Source organism: Manis javanica, chromosome 12 (assembly GCF_040802235.1).
Source record: "Manis javanica isolate MJ-LG chromosome 12, MJ_LKY, whole genome shotgun sequence".
Taxonomy (NCBI): domain Eukaryota; kingdom Metazoa; phylum Chordata; class Mammalia; order Pholidota; family Manidae; genus Manis; species Manis javanica.
In genome coordinates this window covers 38682699-38701152 of record NC_133167.1, presented here as the reverse complement: position 1 = coordinate 38701152, position 18454 = coordinate 38682699, and the positions used below count along the sequence as shown (strand labels likewise).

At 33.6% G+C, this 18454-nt stretch overlaps 1 protein-coding gene across 6 annotated transcripts in view; it reads left to right on the top strand.

The window, feature by feature from the left end:
- DNAH7 (dynein axonemal heavy chain 7) overlaps positions 1–18454 on the top strand; it is a 234954-nt gene that overhangs the window by 179844 nt on the left and 36656 nt on the right. For all 6 annotated transcript variants that reach the window (XM_073218408.1, XM_073218412.1, XM_073218409.1 and 3 more), the window contains 5 exons: positions 3540–3673; positions 4398–4733; positions 11708–11834; positions 12780–12974; positions 14455–14547. In XM_073218408.1, coding sequence (XP_073074509.1) covers positions 3540–3673; positions 4398–4733; positions 11708–11834; positions 12780–12974; positions 14455–14547 — 885 coding nt within the window. The remainder of the gene's footprint in view (positions 1–3539; positions 3674–4397; positions 4734–11707; positions 11835–12779; positions 12975–14454; positions 14548–18454) is intronic.

The window sequence follows — 18454 nt, the reverse complement described above, 5'->3', positions numbered from 1 at the left end:
CTGAGCCTTAAGAACAGGTCTTCCCAAAATAAATGGATTTTGTCCTTGTATGGCATTTCCTGAAATTGCTATAACTATTTCCAAATGTTGCTTTTGTACATATATGTAAGTAACAAAGGAACCTTCAGTATGCGATGAAAAAGACCATGAGAATTTAATTTCTATGAATGATATTATTCTTAGATTTTCATTGTTAAAAATAGATGACATTTATTCATATTCTCTCTTTGTAATAAATGATAATATGCTAATTCTTGGCATTAGAATTTGGGAACAAAACTCCATTCTTCTTTCTCAGAATAAAGTTGCTGTTATCTGAGTTTTATATAATTACTTAAAAGAACTGTTTCCAATCACTGGTTCTTTTAAAATTATAAAAATTCTCTTAAAGCGTAAAGTTAGTTTAAAGTTTTAGTCAATGACTAAAATGACTTGAAATGATCTACAACTGATTTCCTGCAGTTATCCCATTTTTTATTCCCATTTCTTAGCACTCCATAAGATTAGCACTTGATAAATGTGGAATGAGTGAATGATTGAGGGAGGGAAGAGGGGTATCTTTCACTTAGAGAATCTAGCAGAAGACGAAATTAAGAAATACTGATTCAGAGTTTGAATATCACATACAGAAACAGAATGTATCCAGAAAATTTAAACACTGTCCTTTATTAGGAATATTTAATTGAATGTAGGCCTCTCTCTGCAGAGGCAGAGAAAGTACACAGATGATATACTTCATTCCCTCCAAGTTGAATAAACAGTCTTTGCTCTCAAGAGGTTTACATTGTAGGCAATGTGAATGTAAAGTGACAGCATTTAGGAAGAGAGAGAGGAGCTCAGAGTTGGGGACACGCTTCAGGGAAGCCAAAAAGACTGGGGAAAGGTAGGTGACCCCAGAGTTTAGCTTTAAGAAGACAAAGTCAAAACCTGGAAAATCTTGCTCACTGCTTTTATTTTAAAATAAATATTATCTAACCACCTAAAATTTGTGTGTTACCTCTTTACCTGTTAGGACAGGCAGCATCTGTTAGTAACTGAGAGCATGGGCTCTGGAGCCAGGCTACCTTGGTTGAAATCCCAACTCTGTTACTTGCCAGCTGTGTGAGTTTGGCCATGTTATTTAACCTCTCTGTGCCTCAGTTCCCTAGTCTTTCAAATGGGAATAATAAATGTTTATATCATAGAGTGATGTGAAGACTAAATTAATTAATCAATCTGTGTTAATGCTTAGAATAAGGCCCAGCACATAATGTTTTATGAGTGTTAGGTATTAGTATTTAACTTTAACTTTTAAATATGTAAGAAGGAATGAAACATAAAATAAAATGATAAAATCCCAAAGCTGTGTTTAAAAAAATTTTGTTCTTTAAATAAATGACAAGGAAAACCTTATTTACTTCTTAGTAAAATCTATGAAAATGTCACAAATAAGCAATTCTTAGTTCACTCGTAACTAATTCTAGCAGAAGTCATAAACAGCTATGAGGAAGAAAATGATCTATGATTCAGTATCCAAGTCCTTAAGCTCCCTAGAGTGTCTTATTGCTTCATTATTTTTAATTGCTGGGATTGATTAAACAGGGATTAGAAAACAGGCTGTTACTTGCTCTCATTTACAAATTAAAATACTTCCTCTTGATCCCATCTTTAGAATCTTCCACATAACTTTCACTTTCAAAAGAGTCAAGGGACAAAACCATGCTGCTATAATCCCTTTGAATCTAAATGAAAATAAAATTATGAAACCAACCTGTATGCTTTAAATGTTTATTTGTTATTATTTACTTAAGTATTTCACGTTATTGGTGAGCAAATGACTAGGTTTGCAAAATCTTGATCTCAAAAGAGCCAACACTGATGGACTATGAATGACTAACTCCTTGTGGTTAGTATAATAGGTAAAATTGTAAAGCATACATTGCACTAAACACTGTGACTGCATTTTGGGAATTAAAGCAAATGTAACCTGCACTTCGTTTCTTGTATCAACAGGAAAAGTCTCTGAAAGCTTTAATTACATATTTTCCGTGAGTAAATGCCAAAGCAGTAGGGAATCATATAACATTTAATGATTTTTTTAATTGTTTGATTTCAAGAATTGCTTATTATCCCATCTAAATTTATGATTCTGCCCAGGTAACTCATATAGTGGCATACAAGTCCCACCAGGGGGCACGTGAGGGGGCAAAAGTTTAACCCACAGGACACCACTGTGGAGAAGGTACCTAGGTTTGGGGATAGGAGGTACTCTCCTTCCTAGCAGCAGCAGAAGATGGTGTTTTACACTTCTGGTCACAGGTAGGAAATCTTCTACAAAAAAGAAAATTACCCTATTCCTGCAGAGAAAATATTCTCTTACTAAGAAGGGCAGGAAGACACAGGTCTCACCTCAGCTGCCAGATCCAAAGCAAATGTAGGCATTCCCCTGTCACTGTGCGTGAGACTCCGCAGTCAGTTCAGCACAGCCAAAGTGAAAAGCACGGGAAAGGTAGGACTGAGAGGCAATGATCAAGACAGGTGTCGGCCTTGACTCAGGACAGGGCAGGCAGACTGCAAACAGACGTGCTCAACCTAAGCCAACGTCCACGGAGTGTTTGCTGGGCATGGGTTCCTTGGTGACCGGAGCCAGGAAGGTCCTACCATTTATTGCCGTGGGTATCGATGGGTGTGTAAAGGCAGGGAGGAGAGCAGACTGTAGATGGTTGGAGAATGAAATGAGGTGGAGATAGAAAGTGCATATAAACAACATTTTAATAAGTGTATATAGTTGTGAAGATACAAAAAGAGATTGTACTTTAGCTGCAAGTGATTGTGGAACAAGAGAATGATTTGTTCGTTGTTTGCTTTTTTAAAAACATCTGAGCATGTTTACTTTCCCACTTTCAGGAAAGAACTAAGAGAGGGGTGATTTTAAGGTGTAGGAAACAGGCTGTAAGAGCCATTAGGTACCAGGATGAAGCAGGGGTTAGCTTCATCTTGATGGACAACACTGAAATGTACATTTCTTTGTTCACAATAGTGGCTTATTATCATGTCATAATATGACTATATAATATGCCATATTGTAACATGATTATATGTTATATGTAATACAATTATATTGTAAATATCATACTTAACACATGACAATTACAGTGTTCTTTTTTCTCTTATCTCACTTTATAACATTTCTTTTACTTTTTGACACCATTAGAATCCTTAAAATTTAAACATTTGGTCCAGCCAATATGAAGGATAGCTTCCAACCTGATACCAGTTTATTTGGAGATTAAAGAGTTGTCAGAAATTGGACCAGTATGAAATGAGAATAAATTGATCACCAAACAAAACCATTTGAAGTGTTGCATCTATGACTGTGAGAAACATTAGTGGCTTTTTAATCCAACAGTCAGGCTTACCTAATCATAGCCTCTACAAATTCTACTTTTAGCACATACTGCTATAAAAATAGAGTCTGTTTTAAGGTCATAACTTGCATGTAAGCAGAGGCCTTCCCAATAGAAATAATGATGCAATTTTGTATATACTTTCATTTATAGGTAACATTATTAAACTTCATGATAACTTCTGAGGGAATGCAAGATCAGCTCTTGGGAATTGCGGTGGCACGAGAAAGGCCGGACCTTGAAGAAGAAAAACAAGCCTTGATATTACAAGGAGCTGAAAACAAAAGGTTTAAAATGTTATAAAACATGTAATTTTTCTTGTTTCAAGATCACTTAGAACGAATTAGAGAACATTTTAAAGGTATATTTGGTTAGATTTAATAGGTGCCTTGAATGGGAAGATTTGAGAGGAAAATAGAAGGTATTACAGTGCCTCTGTTAAGTTGTATTACAGAGTATAGTCTTACATACAGGTTGTTAGGCACTGCAGGAGCTAGAAGGCCTGCCACAAGTCAAAGCAATGCATTTTCAACTGTTCAACAAAGTTTTAGCATGAAAGTTTTAATATTCATTATGTAACTGAGGTTACCTCTTTTACCTAGAGCACAGTCTGAATGAATATGTTGCATCCCACTTTCTGCTCACAATGTCTATATCATAGATCGAAAGGGCAAAGCTCTGTAAGTCATGAAAAATTTCAGAAAATAAATGGAGTGATACTTTCTATTCACTCAGGGATGAGATACTTGATGGCAGAATAGATTGGCTTACCATCTCTCTCTCTGTTACCACATAAATGATTATTGGAAAGAGAAGTGGAGCAGAAAGTCTGGTCTTTTTGACATTTTGCAAGATAAGAAATTAATTATACAATATCACCATTACAGATACTCATCACAAAGGGATGCGTTTCTGTAGGTTACAAACTCTGTGTTTCTTATAAAAGAAGGTATATGTGAAGTGATTTTAAACTATTTCCTTTTCTTCTGAGAAAATTGTGTTTTATTCTAGGCAGTTAAAAGAAATAGAAGACAAGATTTTAGAAGTTCTTTCATCTTCAGAAGGCAATATATTAGAAGATGAAACTGCTATTAAGATATTATCTTCCTCCAAGGCTTTGGCTGATGAAATTTCTCAAAAGCAGGAAGTTGCCGAGGAGACAGAGAGGAAGATTGATACCACCCGCATGGGCTACCGTCCTATTGCCAGCCATTCCACCATCCTGTTTTTTTCTATTGCTGATTTAGCTAATATTGAGCCCATGTACCAATACTCACTGACCTGGTTTATTAACCTTTTCATCCTGTCTATTGAAAATTCAGAGAAATCAGAAATTTTATCAAAAAGGTATGTAAAAGAAATACTGCTTAATGCTAATACTAATTCATGCATGAAAATTAAATAGTAATTGGTGGCCTTCATTGTTTCGTAAGGGTGTGAGCATTACAGTCACATAGCTAAAGTGAACTTGGATAATCGTACTATAAATACATTCAAGGGTTAAGAATTGAACAGATATGACCAAACAATCTGCCAGAAAATTGTTTGCAGAGACATGGAGTTATAAAGTGATTCTAAAAAGAGGAACATTTAACTCTCATTTGCAAAATGTATTTATGATTGGAGGTATGGAAAGAGTGGTTAATACCCCCTGAATCTTAGCCCTCTGTAAACTTGAATTCCAAGTTACAAATTCATGTGTTGATATACAGATATATAAAATTTGTCCAGTAGCAGGGTTTAAAAAAATACCCTGTTGTAATTATTTGTATTATTCTTGTCTACATAAAATATCTTATTTTACTGTTGGCTATTACAATAAATAATGGAATTAAGACCTTACTAAAGTCTATGGGAGAATAAAGCTTCAATTTATTATCAGTGAGATAATTTTAGTTTGGTATTAAAACATGTCTTTAACAGAGTCCAACATGAAATTACTTCTTGAACAAAGAAAATAATTCATTGCAACTTTTGCCTATATAATTTTATTCATCAACATGAAGCTAGATTCTTCAGTGACAGCTCATACACACAAAGGAAACTCAGTACTTACCACTTGTGCTTAAGAATTATTTTGTAGAAATAAAAAAAATGTTAATCTCCTGAAATATGAATTTGAATTCCTTTCTTTATCATGGTAGAATGTTGCTAAATTTTGAATACTCTTAGATTGAGAAATTTTTTTAGTATCGTTCATTATTTTACAAGCTCTTGAACATGACACTAATAAAGGTATAAGATCAATACTTGGATTAGCAAATAATTTTTCAGATGTCTGCCTGTGAGAAAGAGAAGAGAGGGAAGGAGGGGGATTCTTTAGGTAGAGTTTAAATTTTATTTTTACATTATGATATTTGAAAACATTATTTTATTTCTCAATTTCTTCCAGTATCTGAAATTTTCAAAGAAGGCTTATAAGTATTACTGAAATCCAGGAAACAAAATTTTGAGTCATCTTTCTTAGAAAAATTTCCAAACATTTACATCATATTAGTTAATTGAACAAGCATTTTACACGAGATTCTGAGCTCTCTGAGGCAAAGGTTTTTTGTTTTGTTTTGTTTTTTAATATGCCCAGAACTTATCACAGTGCTAATTACAGTATAGCTACAGAGCTACATAACAAATGAAGTTCTGCTCTTCAGTGCAGTTCTTAATTTTTACCTTGTTAAAACAATAACCACCAGAATGTCACCATCTTAATTAGTTTGAAATCAAGGTATTTGCTATAGTCTAAAGGTGAAAATTTCTTTGCTCTGCCATTTAAAGATATATTTTGTATTCAAGATTTGAAAATTAGGGCAAGTTTATGCTTTAAAAATAAATTCTGGTTCCTTTATTGTCCTTTGTTGTAACCAGTTAAAACTCATCCACTGTTGTGACAAGTGTTTGCTCAATGAATTTTCATACATGAGCACACCTGTGTAAATAGCATCCAGATCAAGACAGAGAACATTATCAATAGTCCAGAAACCCTACTTTGTGACCCCCTCTAGTGACTAAACCCTGTTCCCCAAGGTAATCATTGTCCTGACTTCCAGCACTGCAGCCTAGTTTTGCCTGTTTTTAGAATGTCATATAAATGGAATCACACAGTGTATGTTCAACACTGTATTTGTGGAATTCATGTTTTATGTAGCTCAGGGATTTACTCACTCTCATCATTAAGTTGTATTCCATTGTGCTAGTATATAGTTGGGAAAGTATGAAAGCAAAATCCTCTCCCATCCCAGAAATTTTCTCCACAAAGGTAGTAGACAAAGAAAACAGTTTTATTATTGAATAAACATTAAACCAGAATGTGATGCACATTACTCTAAATCCGCTAACAGACTGCAAAAACAGAAATCTCATCCTAATGTTACCTGCTGATTGAGGTGACTGTGAGCAAACTGGCTTTATCTAGAGGAAAAACAAACATCTCTTTATGACAGGAGGTAGTTTTTCAACTTGGAGCCAGCCACTGACCAACGTTAAGCTCCTATCCTCCCACAGAAACAGGGTGACAGGAGCTCTATCTCCCCTGACCTTTACATGTCAAAGAGATGGCTCTCAGAGCTTTGAGAAAGACTTTCCTGGGGCATAAAGCTGACAAAAGACCTAATTTTTAAAAATATTTATAGGGGACTTCCCTTTTCACTACATCCTTGCAAGCACCTGTTGTCTCTTCTCTTCTTGTTAAAAACCACTCTAACAGGTGTGAGGTGACAGCTCACTGTGGTTTTGCTTTGCATGTCCCTGATGATTAGTGATGTTGAACATCTTTTCATGTGCTTGTTGGCCATTTTGAGGTCCTCTGGGAAAATGTCTATTTAGTTCTTCTTCCCTTTTATTTAGTTCTCCCCATTTTAAAATCGATGGTTTCTGTTATTATTGTTGTGTTCTTCATATATTTTGGTTATTAACTCCCTTGTCCAACAGATAGTCTACAAAATGTTTGTCCATTCTGTGCACTGATGTTTCACTTTGCTACTTCATTTGCTGTATAGAAGCTTTTGAGTTTAATGTAGTCCAATTTGTTGGTTTTTGCTTTTGTATTTTTGTGCTTTTAGCATCAGATCCAAAAAATTATTGCCAAAACCATTATCAATGAGTTTCTTCCCTGTGTTTTCTTCTAAGAGTTTCATGGTGTAATAAGGCCTTATGTTTAAATCTTTGATCCACTTTGCGTTAACTTTTGTGAGTGACATGAGATAGGGGTCCAGGTTCATTGGATGGGGTCCAGGTTCATTGTTCTGCATATGTCTACTCTGCTATTTGTGACATAGATGAAACTTGAGCACATTGTGTGAACTAGGATAAGTCAAAAAAAGACAACTACTGTGTAATATCATTTATATGTGGAATCTAAAAAGTTAAATTTGTAAAAAAAAAGAGTAAAATGGTGGTTATTGGAGTGTGGATGAATAAGACCGATGGTATTTAAGGGTATAAACTTTAACAAGTAGCAAATAAGTCAAAGAGGTCTAATACACAGTATAATGAATATAGTCAACATGTAATGGTGTAATATGATATATTGCTCTGATGGCAATTGTATCACAATATATAAATGTATCAAAGTAACACTGCACACCCTAAATTTATCATTTGTAACATGTCAAATATATCATATTTTGAAAAAAAGAAAGGATTTACATACATTACGAAGAGATGAGAGAGTACTTGTAATTTTAAGTTTTCAAAAGTTAATATCCTAAGAAAAAGGGAAGGGAAATATTTTTTCAACAGGGAGAATTAAACCTATTATTTAAAATTTTTATTTGGCTTTATACTATATCACAATTTAATCTACTGTCAAAGACATTTGGATAGATCCCACTTTAGGGCTATTGTAAGTTTTTGCTTCCTTGAACATTCTTGTACATAGCTTTTCCGTGTACACATTTCTGGTAGGTATATATCTAGAAATAGAATTGATGATCACAGGGTATGAATATGTCCCATTTTAGTAAATACTGCCAAATAGATCTCCAAAGTAGGTATACCAAGAGAGAATCTTTTAGCCAGTTCTTGTTTAATTTTTTTTTTTTAGCAAAATATGTCTTTCCAATTAAGAAGCTAGCTCCCATTCAAAAATAAAGAGAATGAGTTCTTGTAGGAATCATTTGTTTATTGATCAATCATCAATAAACCTCAGATAACCTGTAGACCTTAATCAGCTATCGGACTGTACCTATTCAAAGGCAAAGAAACCATGTGACTATTAATATCACGCTACCAAATTGTTTTAGAATCTTAATATTGGTCTAAAATTATCTCCTATTTACTTTTACTCAAAGATAAAAATATGTTTCATTTTTAATTGCCTTCCAATGGTTTTTATTCATAGTAATTATTGTTTATCTATGACACCATATCTTATGACTGCTATGGTATATACTGTGAAATAGCTGTAATTTGGTTCATATGGTATTTTTAAATTTTTAACACATCAGAATTTATTATAGCAAAATATATAGATAACTGTAGCAAAAGAAAAGTAGTAAGTACAGAAACAAAAGTTTAACTAGGATATAGTTTTGTTATAGGGACCAAACTGAAATCAATCACTCTATCTTTCCTTTTCTTTCTCCTTCTCTTTCTCTTTCTTATTTTGTTTCTATTTCTTTTTCTCTAAGAAAACAATGTAAGCATAACATAACACACAATATTTTTTCCTTCTGCTTCTATCAAGATCATTTTTTCCCAAAGAAGACATACAGATGGGTGACACACACATGAAAAAATGATCAGCATCACTAATCATCAGGGAAATGCAAATCAAAACCACAATGAGATACCACCTCACACCAGTCAGAATAAAAGAGACCAGAAATAACAAGTGTTAGTGAGGCTGTGAAGAAAAGGGAACCCTTGGACACTGTCGCGGGGATTATAAATTGGTGCAGCTACTATGGAAAATAGTATGGAACTTTGTCAAAAATATATAAATAGAAGTACCATACAAACCAGTAATTCTACTTCTAAGTACCCAAAGAAAACAAAATCATAATCCAAAAAGATAGGCACTCATGTTTTATGCAGCATTATTTACAACAGCCAAAATATGGAAATAACCTAAAAGTTCATCCATAGATGAATGAGTAAATATGTGGTACCTACATACAATGGAATATTACTCAGCCATAAAAAAGAATGAAATGTTGCCATTTGCAACAACATGGATGGAACTAGAGGGTATTATGCTAATTGAAATATGTCAGGGGGAGAAAGACAAATACTGTATGATTTCACTTATACATAGAATCTAAAACCATAAAATGAACAAACAAACAAAATAGAAATAGACTCATAAATAGACTCAGAGAGCAAACTGGTGTTTGCCATAGGAGAAGAGGAGTAGGAAACTGGGCAAATAGGTGAAGGGGATAAAGAGATGCAGACTTCTAACTGTGAAATGAATAAGTCACAGGGATCAAAGTACAGCATGGAGAATATAGTCAATAATATTGTAATGTCTCTGGTACATGGTAAGTACACTTACCATGGTGAGCATTTCATAATGTATATAATTGTCCAATCACTATGTTGGACACCTGAAACCAATAGATACTGTGTATCAACTATACTTCATTTCAAAAAGATCATTTCCCCATGTTATTAAATATTCTTCTGAAACATAATTTTTAGTAGCTGCATAGCATATTATCTTATGAATGGTGCCATAATTTTCTAAGTGTAAGACTTATAAATAATTCCAGCTTTTCTGTTATAAATAATGCTGCAATAAATATGAATGTCCCCATCATTGGTTTAGGTGAGAATCAAAACGGTTCACTTCTTTCAGACTCCTTACATAAATTCCTTTCCTGGAATGTTATTCAAGTGTACAACTCTATCAGAGGAACATGAATGATTTTATTTCGTTATATCATGCATCACAATTGAGAATGATCATTTTGATCCTCTTTTTCACTGTAACAAATACTTAAAAATATCATATTTTAATCTGCATTACTATACTAGTGAGACTAATACTGAATTTCTAATATGATTGCCCCTTATAATTTTCCCTTCAATCTTCCTATCTTCAAGAGGAGTCTGTCTTAAAGTACAGAAATTTTTATTTTATTCTAGAAAGACCAAATCTGAGTTACCCTATAGTAATTGTACTGTTACAGATGAGAAACATTAAATGCCAAGTGTGAAAATGTTACCTATTAGCATAAAAATGGGGACAGGAATTTTAAATCTTCAAAGAATTCAGCTATATTTCAGCAACTGGTTTCAAAGCCCTTCCAACCAAGCGATTTTTTCAGAGTTCTCAACTAGAATATACCAGTTTGTTGTAGTTCTCTTCATGGAAATGCTGGCAGGGGATAAGATAGGTGGTAGCAGGTGAAAAAAAATAGAGCTGGGATGATCTAGAGCCTAGGATATCAATCTGGAAATAGCGAAGATATGGTTACACTGGTAGATTATTTTTTTCTAGACACATTAAGAAACAGATAAAAATTTGCTTGATCATAATCAAACTATGATATTCTTCCTTCAGATGAATTGGTCTGCTTAGGTAGTTTGGCCACTAATCTGTATCAATCATTAGCTCTCTACAAATGTTTTCAGTCAACTGTTTATTTCTATTATAACTATTATAGCAAGCAATAAAAATATTTTTTAAATTTTTGTTTGAATTATAGTTTATTTCCCTTACAGAGTAATTAAATGAAAATTCTTAAAAGCATTATGTTAAGAATTATTATGAATACAAAATACACATGTTAGCTGTAAATATTTTGATTATTCATATTTGCATGTTTTGTCTAGGTGGTAAATATAAATGCCAAGTTTTTGTGATTTCTCCAGCTTTTATGGATTTATGAGCAGAGTATCATACTTCCAAACATTAATTTGATAGAGGAGCTATTAACTAAAGTTAATAAAAGTTAATAAAGTTAAGAAAAAAAACTAAACTCTATTTGTTTAATATATAGAACATTTAGCAGTATTTATGAAATAAGTCCATTTTAACCCCCAAAATGATTCATAGTTAAAAATAGTCCACAAGCCTTTAAACATAGTAGATGAATATACCATATATTGACTTTTTTTTCCCAAAGGAAGATTTTTTAAAAAATCAGTCAACAGTAAAATACAATTCTACTTAAGTGTTACTAAATTATGTAACTCTCAATTTGGTGCACCCAGTTACTAAGAATCCTTGATTCTTAGTAGTTTGGGGGGGGGGGGTAACTGAAAACAGAAAGCCTATTAAAACATACATCTAAATGGCTTTTAATAGATTTTCTTAAGGTCATTGTCTTTAAAATATAATGCAGTTTTATTTATCGACTTTTCTTTCTGTTGATCCATAGGCTTCAGATTCTCAAGGATCACTTTACTTATTCCCTCTATGTTAACGTCTGCCGATCACTCTTTGAGAAGGATAAGCTACTCTTTTCCTTCTGTTTAACTGTAAATCTGCTGATACATGAGCGTATGGTCAGTACCATTTTAATTTATAGGATAAAAACATATTAACATTAACTCATTAATTTACTAATTTGTATGCTAATATATTTAAGAGAATATACATAGTTAAATAACAATAATTACTATAGTTAAGTCAAAACATCACAACTAGACTGAATTTCAGAGATGAAAACTTAAGCAGAGTACATTATGTAACTAGTACTTAAATTATTATATGATTTGGTTTAAATTAGTTTCGGTTAAAATCTCATATAAATGTATATAAATTTACTATATATATTGATATATTTACACCAAGTGATAGTATAAATGGTAATGTTTTTAAGACCTTATGCAAGTTAGCCAAAGCTAACCATTTGAGTTTAACAATACCTTTCATAAATTTTTGCCATGTTTCAAATCTAATTATTTAAAATATAGGAAGCACTTTAAGGTGGAGGAGAAGTACTGTATAAATTCATTATTTTATACACTTACATGTTTAAGATCTGGTTATTTCATAAGCGATTTATTAATTCAATTCTGAAGGAGTAAAGGCTTTATTCTTGCATTTCTTGCAAGTTTCATAACAGCAATAGAAATTAATTGAAAACGTGGCAGATTGATGGTTTTCTGTCTTCTCACCATTTTTTATGCCAAGAGAACTCTAAGCAGTCATTTTGAGAAACATATACTCAAATAGCATATATTCAGATTTTCATGTTTAGATTGTAATTCTGCGGGAAAATTTTCAAAAAATAGCTCTCTAAAAGTGGAACTATTTTGAAAACTGGTTATAATGGATACATTGGTTTCTAATGAATAAATACTGAGCTATAGCAGTAATTATAGAATTTCATAAGGACCATACCTGAAATTTGAAAATCAACAGTCAATTCTTTTAAAATGGTTATAAATTTACTACATATATGATAAGCTCATTTCTGACTATTCATGCTACTCTGTTTTCCAAAGATTAACAAAGCTGAGTGGAGGTTTCTGCTAACCGGTGGCATTGGACTGGATAATCCTCACGCCAGCCCTTGTACATGGCTTCCTCAAAAATCCTGGGATGAAATATGTCGACTAGATGATTTACCATCCTTCAGAAACATTCGTAGGGAGTTTATGCATTTAAAGGATGGGTGGAAAAAAGTGTATGATAGTTTGGTATGTTTTTATCCTTTGCTTATTCCAAAGCTTTTAAATGGAGAAAATAATGTTAAGTAATTTATTCTTTGAATAGAAATAAGATTTAAGTAAGCTTTAAACAACTGGTCAAATGTTAAAATCAAAGTTTTGATTTATATTATCCCTACCTTCTAAGCTGGTGCTTCTGTTTGAACTTCTACTCAAATTCCTTGAAACATGTAGAAATATAAAACTGCAAGGTCCTTAAAAGTATTCTTTTGAATTTCCATGCCAGGTTTTTATTTAGTATCAATTTAGGCTTCAGCAATCATAATAGAAGATGAGTTAAAATATTATAAAACAGCTATTGCTTAGGTTTTCAAAGTGCCAGATATAAGCTAATAAATATTTGTGTCATTTGAGGAGAGGAAAAAGGTAATTGTTCTCCTCTAATTTTCATAAAAGAAACCCTATCTTGCTGACTGGATACTATTAAAGTTAACACATACCATGATTCTCAGTTTCCCTTCTGGAATGTAAAGAAATTGTTTCCTTCTTTTACTATTTTTTAGCATGAGAGCTAATGTTTTGCAGAGTCCCAGTTAATTTTGTTTATTCATTTGTTTCTACTCCCCGGACCTGCTTTCCTTGGATATGACATGCAAGAGGTGGGAGGTGGAAAGAGCCAGATGCATGGAGAAATCTTTTGTCAGATGACGTATTTGTTGTAGCTTATATGATTACAGTGAGATTATGTCTGCATATCTTTGGACTGGCTCTCTTTTGGATCTCTCCATGTTAGTAATAAAAATACACTTCCTAGAGGCAAACATGTTTTTGTGAGTACTTCATTCTAATTTGAAATGGAAATTTTATTCACTCTGCTGGTACATGGCAATTTCTGATCTGAAATACCACATAGCCTTCCCTCAAATTTCAAAGGTACAAACATCTCCTTTTTTTCCAGGTATACCCTCCCTTCTGAGATCTTGATGCCTCTCCTCTTGGATATTTTAATAGCTCTCTCTTTTGGCTGCTTCTTTACTGTGCACATTCTCAAATATCCCTTCATTTAAAAAGATACCAAAAAATTTGTTCAAAATAAATAACACAGTAAATTTCAGTACAATGTCCTTCTTCCTTTGTAATAAATGTTTATTTTCATAAATAGATGGTGAGAGTAGTTGGTGGGTTTTTGAAATGCCTTTGAAGAAATAATGGGGAATAACTCTATATGCACATTTATTGTTTTCATAATAGGGATCGTTTTGTATATTGATTAGCATTCATATTGATTTAATCTGCTTAATTCATGCCCTAGTTTTGATTCCTTCATGGTGTTTTAAATTTTCTTTTCATTCCTTATTTCACAACTTTGCTCCAATCTAATCAATTTACATTAGGATTCTTTATCTCCTTTAGTCATGCTTTCTCTAAAAATTGGTCTATAAGTCAAAATCCTGTTCATTTCATAAATAACCTCCCAAATAACATTGAATTATATCTACTGTAATTTTAGGAACCACATCATGAGGTTTTTCCTGAAAATTGGCAAGATAAAGCAAATGAGTTTCAAAGGATGCTTATCATTCGTTGCTTGAGGCCAGACAAGGTAAATTTGGGCTTTGAAAGGCAGCTCCATGAGTCCAGGCCCTTCTCTCTCCAATCAGCCGAACATGCTATTGCGGTGGGTGCCCATAGGGGAGGTGGAGGAGCCTGGGGAAAACAACCCCACTTACTTCTAATATAGCCATTTTTCAAAAAGTTTGTGTATTTATTAAAAACTACAGTAAATTAGTAACCAGATTATATTTTACTCATTTACTTGTTTTATGATTCTTTAATGTATGCTTCCCCAATTCCTCATAATCTGCTTCCTTTACATTTTATAATATCATTTTTATTTTTATTATTTCAATGAAACTAGTCAATGGTGCTAACATCAAGCTGATATACTAGAGTTTCTGGCTCCTTGAATACTATTCCTTGTATATGTAGTTCTTCATTGGCCCTTGGAAAGCTACTAGAATGTTGTTCTTAAGACATACATCATTGCTGACTACTAAGGAGGTATCAATACTGTTTTAATTTTTTTAAATAACCAATTATATAACCAGTAAATCAACTGCCCTGTCATGTCAGCAGATTTCAGTATTCATCGATACCTTCATTTGTATTATTATGATTTCTTTTAGAAAAAAACTTAAGTATAAATGACCCATAATCAGAGATATCCATATACTCTGAAAAAATGTAAACATCAGGTTTGCTGGGAAAAGATTGAAAAAATAATCCCAATTGTCCTTTATTTCTACTCAAGTAAAAATAATACATAATTATTTGAAAACTTATAATATTCACAATTTGAATTGCTGTGGACTATAAGACAATACTTCCATCCTAAGAAAAGGCAGAACTGAGATGATAAAAGCAATATATTTAAAAACAATTTTTATGCCCATCAATAATAATACAGGGTAGAGGTGTTCTTTCCTCTGTAAGTCATAGTCTATTCAATGAACACGTAATTCTTGCTTGACTTGGCAGTAGGCTCTTGGCCAGGCCAAAGTGTCCATTAGGCACAGAGCTTAGGGCCCATGATATTTTAGGGGTCCATTAAAATGTTTTATTCCTTTCAAAAGGAGAAAATATAATCCAGTCTGTATTATATTTGTAATCATGCAAAAATAATTCTAAGATATAATTTATAATATTTTCTAATGGAGAAAGAGACCCATGTAATGCCTAGGGCCTGTGAAACTACAGGTGCTGTGCTCTGCTCTTAGGTGCCGGAAGTAATGACAGTTGTTTGGGAATCACTGTTAAACGAATGACACATCCTGCCCCTTAGTAACCCTTTTAAAAATGAATCTCCACTGACACTTTAGTGTTCAGCCTCAGAAGTCTTCTCTTCAAGCATTAATTATGGAAGAATGTAAAATGCTTCATATTGCCTAATAGAGCTTCCTTTTAGAAAACCTGTTAACATTTCCAAAGGTTTTCACTGTTTTCCAAGCTAGGAAGAGACTGTTGGTACTAAAATGACTGCCTGTACAATTGACCTTTTCCCCTCAATATTTGAAAACAAGAAACTTCTGTTTACATGTTTTAAGTTTAATTAAAAGTGATTAATGAGCCATTTCCTCATTGCAACAATTTAATCTCTAAATATCTTTTCCCCAGTTTTATGTTTATATAAACTTGACATTTTAATCTGAAAACACATTGAGCTACCAAATAGATCAAATATTACTTTACATATTCATCCTCTTTTTAAGGTGTATTTGAGGGAGCTAGGGAGTTAGATATTCAAGCTGAGGGGTTTTTGTTTATACATGTTCGTTTATTTTTAAATCAATTGAGGTAAAACTTTGGGTTTCATACTTGTCTTAGCTAGTCTGACCAATACTTTAGCACCCAGTCTTGTACTTTTTTTCTATATATTTCCTTATCTTCTCCAGAATTTTCCTCGGGTAGGTGGATGACTCTAAACATTAATGCTACTTGCCAATGTTTCTGGTTCTTCTCTCCTGCGCACACTCATGGTGGAGCATTGTGGCCATAAACCCTGCTTTGGCCAAATAAAATATGAGAAGTGTCAGGGCAGAAGCACTGAATTGCCAGTGTGTGACTCTCCAGGGCACTCCTGCCATCAAAATTGTAGAATCATGTGTTGATACTTAAGTGCTGTAAGCAGGCCGGGACACCAATCCGGCATGGGGACAGCTACCTGCCTGCCTTCCCAGGTAGCTTTGAAAGCACAAAAAATAAGCCTTTGTTGTGTTAACCCACTGAGATCTGCAAACTGTTTGCTACAACAGCATAATTCAGCTTATCCAATGTGATCAGCTAGTTACCATTATCTTTATATCACACCCATAATCCTTAATAAAAAATTGTTTAGTGTGCTCTTACAGTAATAGCCTCAAACTCTTCAATCTTGCTGTTCCCGGATACTCCAGTTTCTAGTGATGAATTGTTGATTTTGGAATCTATATATTTAAAAATAATTGATGGCTATTAAGATTTTAAAAGAATGGCTTTCCAAAGTAAAATGATATTAGCATACCAGAGAAAGGAGCAGTGTTTTTGAGGCTAATATTTGGACTAATGTCCTATAGGTTTTATTTCCTTGCAATTGCTAAGTCATGAGATAGTGTGTATATATACATACACACACACATACATATATATGCCCACCAGGAAAAGCAGCAGTTGCATGATCTCTCCTTTAGAGTATATATTATTTGTCAGCACAATTTTTTTTTGTCTCATTTCCACCACTCTCCCCTCAAAATCAACTCTGCCCACTAATAAAAAACACAAATGCCAGGTTCTCTCCTGCTCTACTTTGGAAAAATATAAAAGATGCTCACTAAATTACCAGCAGGAAAAATAAGATGGGCTTTTACTTTCATGTGGTTTAATAGCTTATAGTGTTTTGTTGATCAAAGAAATATATTAAATAGATAAATACTGAGGTTTGGAATGTTTTGAGGGCACTGATGAACTGAAGAGCCTCTGGCCACAGTTCTCTCCTTCTGAACTATAAACAAAAAGCAAACTAATTAGCTTTAAATAAGACTTAAATACTTATCAAATGTATGTTTCTTCTGACCTCACATAAATCCTACAGAAACTTGAAATTCATAGAAAAACATAAACAGAAGATCAGATACTTCTTTCTGCCTTTAGGAAGATGGTTGCCTAAATTAGTCTAATTTTTCTTACTGACAGATTTCATTTTACAAACCTAATGCTGGCACAGTCAGGTTGCAGAGCAACCCCAATTCTATTGTCTTACAAACTGAATAGCTAGCATAGCTTAATTTACCCTGGGAGTTACAATTCGGTCTTGGGAACAAGTGAGTCTTGTTCAGTTTTAACATTAAAAATGAAACTCTCAAATTTGTCGGCACTCCCTCTCCGATGTGCACCCTCACTTGGCCCTCCAGCACTAACAGAAGAATCGTTTCCCACCAAGTGTGCTGGCGGGAGGGCGGTGGCCAGCACCAGCCTAAAGTATTCACAAAGGAGGGGCCGCTTGCAATGCAAACTTACTGAAAGTATAACCACGCACTTTGAAGCCAGGAGCTTTCATTTTGTTTGTAAAAATATAATTTAGGAAAAAAGTCAACCTTGAGAAGAAAGAGATCATGGAAAAAGTTGTTTTTCTTTCATTAGTTGTTTTTTAATCTAGTAAAAAACACCACCTGCTATAGGAAAGCAAGAATAATGAGAAAGGCAAGGATTGCGCCTGGGCCAGGCAGTTAGGGTATTTTTTTTTTTTGTTTTCTGCAATAAGCTTGATGTTAGAGAAATATTGGGGAGGGATTTAAAAATCTCCTTTAAGTGTAGCTATTCCTTCAGTGTCTCAGCTCTCGCTGCCAGCACCCTCAGCCACACCCTCAACCCCAGGGTTGACACTATACAGCACTGTGACATGCCAATGAGCTTTACTTAGAAACCTTGTGTGAATAGATGTTCTGGAGAATAGTAAAGTTTGGAAATGCTTTATG